Source organism: Salvelinus sp. IW2-2015, unplaced genomic scaffold, assembly GCF_002910315.2.
Source record: "Salvelinus sp. IW2-2015 unplaced genomic scaffold, ASM291031v2 Un_scaffold3902, whole genome shotgun sequence".
In the NCBI taxonomy this organism is placed as follows: domain Eukaryota; kingdom Metazoa; phylum Chordata; class Actinopteri; order Salmoniformes; family Salmonidae; genus Salvelinus; species Salvelinus sp. IW2-2015.
In genome coordinates this window covers 74,407-88,978 of record NW_019945176.1, presented here as the reverse complement: position 1 = coordinate 88,978, position 14,572 = coordinate 74,407, and the positions used below count along the sequence as shown (strand labels likewise).

Genomic DNA, 14,572 nt, shown 5'->3' with positions numbered 1-14,572 from the left:
CTCCTGAGTGACTAGAGACAGCAGGATCAGAGTGTAGGAGTCCTTCAGTAGTCCCACTGCCAGATAGAGGCTCTACAGAGTAGGACGTTTCGAGTAGGAAGTAACCCAGCTGTGTAGGAACAGTTCGGTACCAGAAGAACCTCCAGCCTGTAGATGACTCTAACCCCACAGCTCAGAGTAAACTGAGCTCCAGGGTTCAGCCACTAAGGAGAGACACTCAGGACAGCTTGGGTTTATCTGTTATGAAGAATGACACACAATCAAATTTTCAGTCTTTAAAATGTTTACCCATTTTGTTATTATGATATGTACCTCACCCCAAAATCAAACTATAGTTGTCTGCATCATTGAAAACACTGTCTGCTATTAACCTCATCCCGTCTGTCTTTCTCTTTCAATCCCATAAAACAGACTTACCTAACACAGTCAATTGTATAGCATTACTTGTCCTTGAATTTTTAAGAACAATTTTTTTCTAAGACAACCCACACACACACACACACAACACACACAGTTCCTCACCTTCACAGTTATAAGTCAGATCACTGGATGATTGATGATATGGATCTGGACTGATCTCTCCCTGCACCAGTAGAGACCCTGGTCAGACCAGCAGCTCTACTGATGGTGAAAGTGGCTCCTGTTGTAGTGTGTCTGCTAGACAAGGTCGCTACTATCTTTTTTTATTGCTATTTGTTACCATGTATAAGCATCCAGCCACTGTGCAACCCCCACTGAACACGTCAATATTCTCTTCAGTGTATCAGCTTGTTTATAATCATGTTGTTTATGCTTTGGCTAGGCTGTGAGAATAGAGCAAATTTAAAGATTGCAATCTATTTTCGTTAACTATTTACCTCTAAAAATATCTAAGTGGTATGCTGTAGAGTGTAAAGTGTGGGACACATGTACAACATTTGTGAAGAAACCAGGAGAAAGGTTACAGGGGAAAGCAGTTACAGACTTAACCTTTAGTTGGTATGCTATGGTAAACATCTGGGGTTTCTTATCGCCCCCTTCAGGGACAGGCCTGTAACTACTCCACATTCTTGTGGATCACAATATCGAAATAATCAATCAATCAAATTTTTGGTTTGGTCAGGGTGTGAGTTGGGGTGGGTATTCTATGTTCTATTATTTGTATTTCTATGTTTTGCCCGGGTAGGGTTCTCAATCAGGGACAGCTGTCTATTGTTGTCTCTGATTGAGAACCATACTTAGGTAGCCCTTTTTCCCACCTGTCTTTTTGGGAATTAAGTTTGTTTGTGGCACATAGCTCTTAAGCTTCACTGTTGTACTGTTGGGGTCTGTTGGGGTCAGCCTGATGAACCAAACTACCCAATAATCCCTAATAAACAATAAACTCTCACTCACACACACAAACACATGTACCCACACATAATCAAATATGTATTTTTTTGTTTACTGAATATATTATCTACACTTATAATTAATATGCTTTGTTTAACTGATTGAACAAAGTTTTTTATTTGATTGGTCACTTAGCAACAACATAATCCCTCAGTCTACTGGGTCTGTCCCCTTATTCCTTCATGTCTCTATGTCATCATATTAGTTTATATTATATGTTTCTCAGGCTCATGCTACAACCTGATTAAAAGCTGTAGTGACCAACAACTCCATTTCTCTGCAGTCGGTAAACGCAGTGTAACCAAACAACGTCATTCATTCTTGTCCAATAAAGGAAATAGTTAGCTAACAATATTCAAAATACAGAGAAATACATTAATCATCATCATCGCAGAGTTGCACATAAAGTGTAGTCCATTCTAAGCCTCTGGCAAGTCTTCTGGACCCCTACAGTTCCTGCGGCTGTGACACGAATGGGGCTTTGACAGAATTAGAAAGGTACAGATGCTAAAAGAGAAACAGAAAAAATAGCATCTGATGTCATGTTCATCTCTACACAACTTCCTCTTACTGTAAAAGTAAATGGACACATCAGATCTGTGTTTTTTTGTGGGTGGAAGAGATAACTATAGTATGTATCAGAGAAAGAAACTTAGTGGATAAAACATAGTTGTACAAAAAGTGAAGTCAATATTGCATTTATCATACCTGGTCATGTTGACATGTTCAGTACAATCTTTAATGTCACTAAGAGAGGTGTCAAAGGTTTGACGCCATGGCATGTTTATCATTTGGTTTATGTTGTAGCTATTTGGAGGTCAACTGCATGTAGATGTTCTTGAGTTACAGTCTGTCAACTGTTCAAAGTAATAACCCAGGAAAGTAGTGATCACAGTGGTAGATTGAATGTAAAAGAGAAATTAATAAGTGAACTACAGAATATGTATGCTGCAAGAACATTGTCATTCTTCTCTCTGACAAGGACATACATCCCTGCACAACTTTTCATGTGTCCTCATCAGCCCAACAACAAGGTTTTCGTAGGTTTTTGCATATGAATACAACACATTTCTCTATTTGACTCCTGATCACAGCGGGAAAAGCAGCTTCACAGAGTGCCTTCCTTCACAAACCCACACTACTAAAGACGAAGAGAGCAACCATGACCACTCAACTATAACAAACAGGTGACCTAATGTGAAGTTCCTCAGCCTTTTCATTTCAGACACTGTGCACTGGAAAAGTCAACTTAACCAATTGCTTAATTAGCATTGTTATTAGCAAGTTGAGTGGACTTAAAAATGACAAGAATTTGAGCAAATGTGTTAAGAGTCTAAATCAACAAACTCTGCTTGAAGTCATGGTATTTGAACAAGCTTGTTGAGTAAAATACAAAAGATTCTTTGCTCAAAACCACACCATATCATCATTATCATTATTCCAGCATGATCTCTTGCAGGTTGATTTTCAGAATGGTTTGTTTCAATACCTGTGTCTTTGGCATGTACAATGACTGGTTGAATAATCTTATGCTACACAATCATAGATAACATACATTCTAAAACTAATCCTATCTGTTACTAGTTGGACTTATTTCACACATTACTGATATGTTTTGTTCCAGTTTATATGATTAAGGTAGTCTCAATAATCAATCTTCTCTTCCCGTCAGTATTCTGAATGCAGGTTGCATGTGACTGAAATGTTAAATAGTAGGATACCTAACTTTGGATAGATTCCAATAGAAATGAAACATCCCTTTGCAAGCCGGCATATTATGACTAAACCAGGAGTTTTTAGACCAGTGTGTTAGGGTGTAACTAGGCCCTCAGGGGCTTTATGATATATGTAATGTGTTGTCATAATGAGTTTAATTTTAAAGATAACATATCCACTTAGACATTCACTTGGTGAAGGCTACAGTACTGAAAACCATTCAATACAACAATCATGCCTCTGTCACTAACAAGTACAGTTGTGAGTGTTAATTACAATTCACTCTAAAGCAAGGCACTCAACGTATGCAAAAAGGTAGAAACATTTTTTTTTATTCTGTGAACGGAATTATTTTGGGGAATGAATTGAATCCATCTGGTTATTGGGACAGACATGAATGCCATTTTGGACATGCGGACAAATCAAATAAGAACAACTACAGTCCACATGTAACAAAGACTCTCCATCATATACTCTCTGATTACAACCTCATCGATGCCTGGCGAGCACATAATCCTGATGCAAAAGAGTACACTTTCTATTCACAGGCATAAAACAACCTCACTAATCAATGTCATACTATTATCTACAACTATTTTCTTAATCTAGAAACTAGAAATTCGACATATGAGCTTGTCTGATCCAAACACCTATAACTGCCTATGACACATTTCAGAATCTCCTAATTGTAACTAGGCCCTCAAAGAAAGGCATAAGGCCTGATGATACACTATAATATGATAATAAAAAAGGGAGAAGAGTACAATCATTGGGTAGATCGTGATGATATTAAACAGTAACATCTAGGCCTATCTACAGAATGTACACGTGTAAGATGCAGAGGATGCAGAGGTTGTATATCTATGCAAGGCCCAGCCTTGACCACATCCTGTTCAGCTCACAGTACTTTCTGGTAGGGACAAGGGGGCCTTCTGGGCCCACAATCAGCATATGTGTCTTGTCAGTTAGATCTTCTGTGTTTTATAAGAACAAAATATCAACCAATCAGATACATTTCATACAGGATATCAACAAACATACCAAAAAATCAAAATCATTATGATATCTAGGTACCTGGTGTGGTTGTGTCATTTCTACACTTTACTGTCTCAAAGGCAGTTTTCCAACTGACCAGGTTGGAGGCGTTGCACTTTACACTGATGTTTCTCTCTGCTGGTGAGAGAGAGAAGTGAATCTGCTGGGCGTCCCCGTAGATCTCATTGTCTCTCTCCCAGGTGTAGGTGATGTTGTGGTAGCAGGACACGTTGCACACCAGCCGTACCGTACAGGAGYGGTTGGCCAATAGCTTGATATTTTTCTGGATCACCACCTTGGATATAGGTTCTGACCAACCAGGAGAAAGATAGAGATTCTCATAATGAGTCTTCTAAATGAATCATACCATAGCCATAAAACCAGAAGAAAGACGACTGAGGATTAAACTTGAAAATGTGATTGAAATGTAACAAAGCATGGTGAGTAAGGTCAGTGTAAAACCCCAAATTCAGTGTTATAGTGTAAAGACCATCAGCTGTGGTCATGTATAAAAATAAGAATGATATCAAAACAGGATGCAAAAATATGAAAACAGCCTACCGTGGACTTTCAGAGTGATGGTCTTACTGTCAATCAGACGTTTGTTCCCTTCACCTGTAAGTAGAAAATCCCCTGAGTCTTGCAGTGTCAGTTCTCTGACTGTTAAACTGACGTTTTTGGTGTTCATCTTTAGTCTCCCCTCAAACTGGGATCCAGGTGAATATACAACTTCTGAGTTGAATTCTGCAATAACCTTTCCCATATACTTCCACACCAAGGATTTGAAATGTTCCCTCTCTAATCCTGCCAGCAGCTCCACAGAGTCCCCCACTCTCTTGTTGATGATCAGAGGAACACCCACACCTGAAAACACACAAATACACACATTATTCTGACATCAATCAATGGTTGGACACTATGTTACAATGATCTTATTACTGTGTAATTATTAATGTAATAAGATGTAGCAAGTACTTTAATTACTCATTGTTACACTGTAATAATACTTGTTACAGTGTGACTGTAATACTTGTGACAGTGTGCCTACATTAATAATTACACAATAATACACTGAAATGCAAAGTCCTACCTAATCAATAATAGATAATAATGGATTAGATTTACGTAGCCCATTTCCAGGTTTCATTTATACTGTACATGACACTTTACATATTTTCACTTTATATCTTTACAAATCTGAGTGTGTGGGTCCTATTTTACTTAATTAAAGTCCACTCCTCCCCCACATTCAGCAGAACAGGATGAGATGACAGGAAAAGAGAAGTGGGGGTGGATCTGATAACCCCTCCTCAGCTCACAAGTACAACTCCCACTGTGTTAAATGTTTAATTATTCACCAGAAATGTGTCATATACAGCGTTGTCGACATTATAAATACATGTCAGTCTGAAGAAATTAATTATAAACCCTTACACGAAAAAACATCTGTCATGAATTAAGACAAAATAAAGTTACAACTCAATGAGGTGTGGTATTTAGGGCATAACTGCAGTTATCCTAGTCCTGCAGAGTATCTTATTATGTAATAAAAACAATCATTTGATACCGTCCCCTATCACCTTAAATGTAATGAATGACAGCCATTAAGCACAGGGTGTTAAGATCTGTTGCATTCTAGAAGCAATTGTTAGGTTCTTAGACACTAGAGAAGCTTAAACAAGTTGAATTCTTCCCAAAGGGTCAACACAGCTGTAGTCAGACAAAGACATGTTCCCACCATCACAAGTATATATACTCCATCACAAGTATATATACTCCACAAGTATATATTCTTCTCCTTCTCTCCAATCCTTACATCTTATGGTTCGACAGGAAGAGGGTAATAGGATAATAATACATTTTTTCTCCTTCAGTGGATCTGACCTGACCCTGACCTCAACCCCTCTAATCCACAGATGTCAATCTGCTTCCCCAATAGCAATCCTGTGACCTCCTCCCGTACACCCAACACATTCCAAAGCTATCTGTCCTTCTACAGAGACCCATTACCTTCTGACATAAAACCCAGTCTCTTTCACTCCTTTATACACTATGCGTCTGATCTATCATGTCTTTAATATCTCAATGTTCAAAGTTCACCCCGAATCCAACACAATGCAACAGCTGCTGACCCAACCACACCATTGGCACTCATTCAAAACTGCAGAATCACTTCATCATGATATGTTCCTGAATATAGGTATTATGTAGGTTTTATCAAACAGGAGTAAAGCAAATGATTCTAAATACCCAACCAATCACTGATGGCTAGGCATTCTACAGTCAATACACACCGTTGCAAAGACAAACAAGGATGTTAGAGAAAGCTAACAGTTTTACTAACGTTATAATTCAAGAAAGCCCATGCAATAGATTCAAAGCACGAACAGGATAATATATATATATTTTTTTTTACAAAACTTACCATAGTGGAGGTTGGAGAATAGGATAAGTAGTATTCCCTGTTTGGAGAAGCAGGAGAAGGGACCACCAGACATCTCTGTAAGGATTTGACTGTTTCCTCAGGCTGTATGTCCTTATYTATCACTGTCACTGGTAGCTAGCAGTTGACTAACTGATACACACAGAGAAGGAATTGTAGAGTAGAGAAAGAGCAGACTTCCTTTTGATGAGGGCTGCTGTTCTATAAAATAATTCCTGTTTGTTAGCTGAAAAGGAGGTCACATTCTATAGTTGCTCTCTGAAAATACCCCTTCACTCAGCTTGAGAGTTAGAAGATGAGGCGTGGGTGTGTTTGGGGTCTGTCACTGTGTTGATCAGTCTGATGGTGGTGGAGCATGTGTTTCCTAGCTGCTGCTGGTTGTGTGGTTCATGGTCTTGGTGTTTCACAGATACCGGTAACTTGTTACTTTATAAGCAGACCACTCAAAGTTGCAGAGAAAGAGAAAGGAGGTCGATAGAGGGCTCGGGGGAAGAGAGAGAGAGTGAGACAGAGACAGAGAGAGAAAGAGAGAAAGTACTAGAGAAATAGATAAAGAGAGAGAGAGATTAAAAGAGAATGAAAGAGAGAGTGGGGGCGGTTAGAGAGAGTGAGTGAGAGAGAGCAAAAATATCAAAGCAGTTTGTGGGCATTTTCATCTAGGCTTCATATGCCTGCAGAAGTGTTTGTGTAGCGTGGTTCTTTCTGCGTTGTGTACTTTTAATTAGGACGCTGCCACAACTGAAGGTCTGCTAGTTGAATTATTTTTATTTGCCCTGCACACGAAGAGACAACACACATTATGTTAACCCTTGGCGCAGTCCTAGCTCTCAGGCACCTGCGCAAGCACATGGACACTCACTCAAACACTGTCCCAAGTACTCACAAGTTACAATATATACCCTAGTTAGCGAGCTTTGTGAAACTCGTTAACATAAATCTTTATGTGGTGCATAAATCTTTACGTGGTGCATAATCTAGGGGAACAACATCACAAGATGGCGTAGCAGTCGGATGTGTCTTTGTCCTGTCTGTCCCGTGTAAATAGTATTCGTATTTTTCGTATACATTTCGTATATATTTTAATTTCACTTTCCATCTAGGAACTGAATATACATTCCTACATTCCGCCTCACCCAATGTGGTACGGACCTGCTATTTTCTTTATACTTTAGAACCGTAACCCCAATCAGAAGCTAGCCAGATAACTAGCTACTAGCTAGTAGTCAGTTAGCCACTGCTGCGGTCTTCGCCCTTAACTCGGACACAGCCAGCTTCAATACCGGGCCAATACCTGCCAGTCTGCAAGCGCGATATCAACCCAGAGCATATAGGACTGCTTTTTCTCTACCACATCACCGGATTCCTGACGCAAGCTCTGGACAATTACACCGTATTATCACAGCTAGCTAGCTGCAACCGAGTGGCTACTACTGGCTAACACCTCTGTCCCGAGCAGACCAGTTAGGCCTTGAGCTAGCCTCGAGCTAGGCCCATCTGCGGCTAGCCGAAGAGGTCTACAGCGAATTCTTGGGCTACAATACCTCTTTTGCCAATTGGACTGGACCTTTTTTTTTGGCCGACACAGAGCCCTGCCATTCCATCACAACTGGTCTAAATCAGCTACAAGCTAATTTAGCCATTTTTTGCCGCTGCTAGTAGCTTTTACCTTCTGCACAGACACCAGCCCTGTTATTGCCTGGATATTACTCACACCAATTTACCAGCATCGGACTGCTCTCGACAACAACGCCGGATTCCTGCCGTAATCCCTGAGCCACTACTTCTGATCCTCACAGCTAGCTTGCAGCTAGCGCAGTTAGCGCCACTGCCACGAAGCTAGCACCAGTTAGCAAACACAATTTACAATCCACAACCTCTCTTTCGCCATTCGGCTTGGATTCTCTGGATTCTCTGTCGACACGACCACGTCTGAGCAGACCCCTCCGTCTGAGCAGACCACCCCCCGGGCTACTAACTTTAAACGCCGCGTGCTAGCTTAGTGGAGGCCTCCCTGCTCCATCTACGGCTGCCCCTGGACACTATGATCTATTGCTACATAGCTGATGCATGCTTGACTGTCCATTAATTCACGGTACTCCATTCTGTTTATTTGTGTTTTATCTGTCGGCTCTGTGCTTTAACTCAGGATCTTGTGTAGTTAATCCGACCTCTCTGCTAGGGTCGCCATTTTTACCTGTTGTTGCGTGTGTTAGACTAGACCTCTGTTATTGCTGCTGTTATCTTACCTGTTGTTTTAGCTAGCTCTCCAATCAAGACCTGCAATCACTTTATGCTTATTGTATGTCTCTCTCAAATATCAATATGCCTTGCATACTGTTGTTCAGGCTAGTTTTCATTATCATTGTTTGGTTTGCAATGGACGACCTGTAGTTCCACTCTCCGTACCCCTGATACCCCTTTGTCCACCCCCACAATGCGGTGACTCCCCATTGAGACCAGCATGTCCAGAGATACACCTCTCTTATCATCACCCAGTGCCTGGGCTTGCCTCCGCTGTACCGCGCCCCTCCATACCCTGTCTGCACATTATGCCCAGAATCTATTCTACCACAGCCCATAAATCTGCTCCTTTTATTCTTTGTCCCAACGCTCTAGGCGACCAGTTTTGATAGCCTTTAGCCGCACCCTCATCCTACTACTCCTCTGTTCCTCGGGTGATGTGGAGGTAAACCCGGCCCTGCATGTCCCCAGTCACCTCATTTGTTGACTTCTGTGATCGAAAAGCCTTGGCCTCATGCATGTCAACATCAGAAGCCTCCTCCCTAAGTTTGCCTTACTCACCGCTTTAGCAACTCTCTCTGCCAATCCTGATGTCCTTGCCGGTGTCCGAATCCTGGCTTAGGAAGGCCACCAAAAATTCTGAGATTTCCATACCCAATATACACTTTCCATCAAGAATAGGACGATGAAGGGTGGAGGGGGCATGAGATCTATATCCCTGGTTGGTGTGGGAGACGGGATTGGGAGGGCCCTGGCGCAGGGTAGGTCTGTATTCAGCTTTCCAGAGTCTAGCGTGGCCAACAGCTGAAGACTTAGTTTCTGGAGAGATTGATTTCTTTAGTATAATCAGATTAGAGAGGCTTTTAATTTGGAGTGATATTAGGAGTCAATCTATCTCCAGAAAGACTTGAGAAAAGTATTAACAGAAATTTGCAGGCTCTTCATCACTGTTTGCCGTGATTGCACTCGCCTCGCCTACTCTTGCGCGTTGTATCTTGATGGAAAGTGTTATAAGTTGGGTATGAACTCTCAGAATTCTCCTGGTCGCAGGCCTCCCTCGAGCAAGGATGTGCGAGCTGGAGGCCCAGGCAATCTGTGAATGGTTGATGCGGCGCGCTCGCATTGCTATAGCGTGTTCGAGTGAGTTTTGCGTGTTTATAAGGTGTCAAACGGTAGGTGACGACGTGAGAACCTTGGATATGTATTGCCATGTTGAAGTGTAAAAAGGACCGGCATGTTCGACTCTAACAAAGCAGTCATACCAAGCTATGATGCGCTGCCAGTATGCTTACACAAGGGATCATGACATGGCGAAGCGGCGGCGATCGAGGGGTTACATTCACTACCTAGAGGAATCGCGTAGATTGGTCCGGGCTGCCAGAGCATGGGGTTCAAGGCACTCCCATGATGGTATGGCTAGCGAGGTAGGCGATGTAGATACTAAGAATAAAGGAGTGACGGACATATTAGCGCGCTCAATGATAGCATCCGTCATGGAGCTTGTCTTGAGTCACTCACGTGATCCGCGCACTTAGCCTCATATGGTGCGTGTATCGGGCAGGGGTCGCTCAGGTTCAAGGGAGCGACGCGAGCTAGGGCCGTCGAGTCAAGCCACTGCTACATAGGTGAATGATGAGAGAGGTTCGTCTTATGACTGCACGAGCTTCGGGCGAAGCAGGTGGTTCGCTTGCTTCTGAATGTGGGGGTGGCGGACACGGGGGTATCAGGGTCGAGTGGAAACTAAGGCGCCGCTATGGCCCGGCGTATGGGATACTGCTGAGATACTAGGAAATACAGTTATTGACTGCTCATCCCAGAGGGCATAGTTGATGAGGACTTGTGAGGAGCTACCATAAGGCATAATGTTGCAGGTTTGATTGCCGGTCTGTAAGAGCTTTATCTATCTATAGAAACAATGGTTTCTTCTCATCATCGTGGATATTAGACAAGCATGCTCGTTAAAAAATGCAGAAGCCAAGAACAGATATAGTGAGGCCCTTGGTTGCACTCCAGACCTGGAGCTGCCTCGACAGCACAAAATACATGCCTGTGGCGAACTGGGCAATAGCATCGAAGAGCCCGCGTTATGCAACTGTTCAGGGAAGTTCAGGAACGGAGGACATCGGGAGTCAGTCAGGATCAGCGACAAATGCCAAAGGGTGTAGGGCTACGACCTCTTGTGCTCAAACGCAAGGAAATTCTTCCAAGCATTCCGTGGTAGGCTTTCATGAGACCGTGAACGAAGAGTAAGGAAGTTCTGGGTAGTAATTCCCTCGCGTAATAGTCGGTTATGAGCGCGGAGGCAGCGAGATGTAGGGCTACGATCCTCCAGCTAGCCACACATTGAGGCACATGGAAAAGTGGTTATAGGTGTAATCATTAAGGTTGGCAAGGCCTACCAAAGGCGCATAAAGTACGTTGCAAGTATACTCTGGTAAGCAGGAACTGTCGATCCTATTCTCAACAAGGCATAGTGTTCTGCAAAGTGGCTGGCGATGCCTCCTCGTGGCGAGTCAAACCGTAGATCGTGAGGCCAGACGAAAGCGCGCCCCGCCCCCCCGCTGCTAACTCCGGCTAGGCCACAGCGGGCCTCGGCGCAGTCTTTCTCCTTTATCACAAGCATTTCAGATAAGGGGGCAGATGTTCTGAAGGACGCGTGGAGGGAAATGGCTCTTGGACGCCTATACAAAATGGCTGGGGATTGACAACTGCGGGGAGCGCCCGCTAGGGTTCTGATAGACTGTCTCGCGCAGGACATTTGGTCTCGTGCACAGCTCTGATACTCAGAAGACAGTCCGAGCCTGATCATCAAGCGCACTTGCGCGATACTATAGTTAAGCGTATTGGGAGTCCGCGATCAATGGTGAGAAATTTGTGATAGGCTGTCTTGTAACGGCGGTGGTCACTTAGCTCGTCCGCGCCGTCGCTGCTTAAACAAAGGTGTGAGCGCACCCTGAGAGCCTCGAGACACTGTCGATACATAGAGCTTAGTTATGAGCGGCATAGATCGTCAGCCATGAGGTCCTATTCTGAGAGGCTCTTTTGAGGATATGTGACGCAAGCTAGGACTCAAGCGACGTTCTGAGTTACTGATCGAAGTAGACTCGCAATGTCCCGCCATCTCGCTGTAAATTGGAGTGAGTATATCCAGGCCTAATAGAGGCGTGGTTGATCCTTGTCCGGCCATGTGAACTGAGTAATAAACCGGTGTTCTCGAGTAGGCAGGCCGACACAGAAGAGAGAAATGCATGTTAAATTCGCTTGTAGCTGTGATTTAGACTCAGTGCGCTCAGGTCGATCGGCTGCAAGGTGTGGTCAGGGACCTGCAAATGGCGATGATTCGCATGCCAATAAAAAACGACGAGATTCCAGATATAATTGTGACAACAAGCAGGGTATATTATTACTTATGTCCGAATGAACAGGCTGTGCTTCAGGTCGAGACCCTCGCGCCAATGGTTCTTCGGACTCTGTCAACTAAGATTACGGCGATTGGGCCTATTCGAGGCTTACTTCGTAGCTCACACGCAGACGTAACTGGTGCTTCGCTCTCGCAGTAGGGGCTGGTCTCAGGGTTGTTTCAGTAAGTGCAACCTTGGCTGTGCCTTGGTTCTGACGCAACTAGCTAGTTTAGCAGACAGTAATGTTTGGCTGTGTGTGTCAATGATCCTAGAAGGGCGTTAGGTTCGTTCGCGGCTTTCGTTCTGGAAGGTCCGATAACTACCGTGGGGAGTGGAACACACCTGGGTTGCATGGGTTGGCGATCTGGCGGTATTGGCCGGTATTGAAGCTGGCTGTGTCCGAGTTAAGGGCGAAGACGCAGCAGTGGCTAACTGACTACTAGCTAGTAGCTAGTTATCTGGCTGAGCTTCTGATTGGGGGTTACGGTCTAAAAGTATAAAAAATAGCAGGTCCGTACCACATTGGTTCGTGGTTGGGTTCAGATTTCGGGCCGACTCTTTTCTCTGTATAAGCATCATGATGTTGCTCTTGCTGCGGCGATTCCCGTATCCACCTCTACGCAGACGACACCATTCATATACTTCCGGCCCTTCCTTGGAGCACTGTGCTATGTAACCTCCAAACGAGCTCAATTGCATACAACACTCCTTCCGTGGCCTCCAACTGCTCTTAAACGCTAGTAAACAAATGCATGCTTTTCAACCGTTCGCTGCCTGCACCCGCACGCCCGACTAGCATCACCACCCTGGACGGTTCCGACCTAGAATATGTGGACATCTATAAGTACCTAGGTGTCTGGCTAGACTGCAAACTCTCCTTCCAGACTCATATCAAACATCTCCAATCCAAAATCAAATCAAGAATCGGCTTTCTATTCCGCAACAAACTCCTTCCTCACGCCGCCAAACTTACCTAATAACTGACTATCCTACCGATCCTCGACTTCGGCGATGTCATCTACAAAATAGCTTCCAACACTCTACTCAGCAACTGGATGCAGTTTACCACAGTGCCATTCGTTTTGTTACTAAAGCACTTATACGACCCACCACTGCGACCTGTACGCCTAGTCGGCTGGCCCTCGCTACATGTTCGTCGACAGACCCACTGGCTCCAGGTCATCTAAAGGCTATGCTAGGTAAAGTGCCGCCTTATCTCAGTTCACTGGTCACGATGGCTACACCCACCCGCAGCACGCGCTCCAGCAGGTGTATCTCACTGATCATCCTAAAGCTAAACCTCATTGGGACGCTTTCTTCCAGTTCTCTGCTGCCTGCGACTGGAACGAATTGCAAAAATCTCTGAAGTTGGAGACTTTTATCTCCCTCAACAACTTTAAAAATCTGCTATCCGAGCAGCTAACCGATCGCTGCAGCTGTACATAGTCCATCTGTAAACTCCACCCAATTTACCTACTCACCCCCCATACTGCTTTTATTTATTTACTTTTCTGCTCTTTTGCACACAGTATCTCTTCTTGCACATGATCATCTGATGATTTATCACTCCAGTGTTAATCTGCTAAATTGTATTATTCGATTTATTGCCTACTCATGCCTTTTGCACACATTGTATATAGATTCTCTTTTTTTTACCATGTTATTGACTTGTTTATTGTTTACTCCATGTGTAACTCTGTGTTGTCTGTTCACACTGCTATGCTTTATCTTGGCCAGGTCGCAGTTGCAAATGAGAACTTGTTCTCAACTAGGCCTACTCTGGTTAATATACATGGTGAAATAAATAAAAAAATAAACACTGCTACATTCCCCCCCACTGTTTTACACTAGATTATTGGCTCAAACCAAAACACATTACCTCGAAGGTAACAAAGCAAAGAAAGAAAAAAAACATTTCACACCCACAGGGCGACAGAGTAACCCAGTGTAGTCCCTTAATTYTAGACCCACAAATGGTCGATCAGCTGAAAAGCTATCCTGCAAAGGATTAGGAAAAATAAGGGGTAGCTAATCCCTTATTCAACCATATACGAAAAATGCCATATACATTTTATGCCGATGGACGACACACAAAGTTACATGAATTGTCAAATATATTAGACAAACCCACAAATCATTCTAAGACGCGCTTAGATTACTACATATATAAACAATAAAAAAAAAGGTAGGCAATATCCTACCATCACTGAGAAACCAAGAACTGTTTCATTTCCTGTTTGGATTAGCCTATCCACTGGCTTAATAAGTCTACCCCGTCTAGTCCGAACACCATCACCCAAAAACCGAGCAGGAATGTCAGACAGCACTAACCCTGCTCAGAGGTCTAACCTCAGGATGGGGAGTA

General features: G+C 43.4%; 1 protein-coding gene across 1 annotated transcript; it reads right to left on the bottom strand.

The window, feature by feature from the left end:
- Positions 1-4,153: 4,153 nt before the first annotated feature.
- LOC112076648 (SLAM family member 8-like) lies at positions 4,154-7,064 on the bottom strand. The gene is made up of 3 exons (XM_024143368.2): positions 6,548-7,064; positions 4,684-4,986; positions 4,154-4,431 (listed from the first exon to the last, which is right to left on the bottom strand). The coding sequence occupies exons 1-3, from the start codon at positions 6,618-6,620 to the stop codon at positions 4,154-4,156; spliced, it is 654 nt and encodes a 217-aa protein (XP_023999136.1). The 5' UTR covers positions 6,621-7,064.
- Between the last annotated feature and the right edge of the window lie 7,508 nt (positions 7,065-14,572).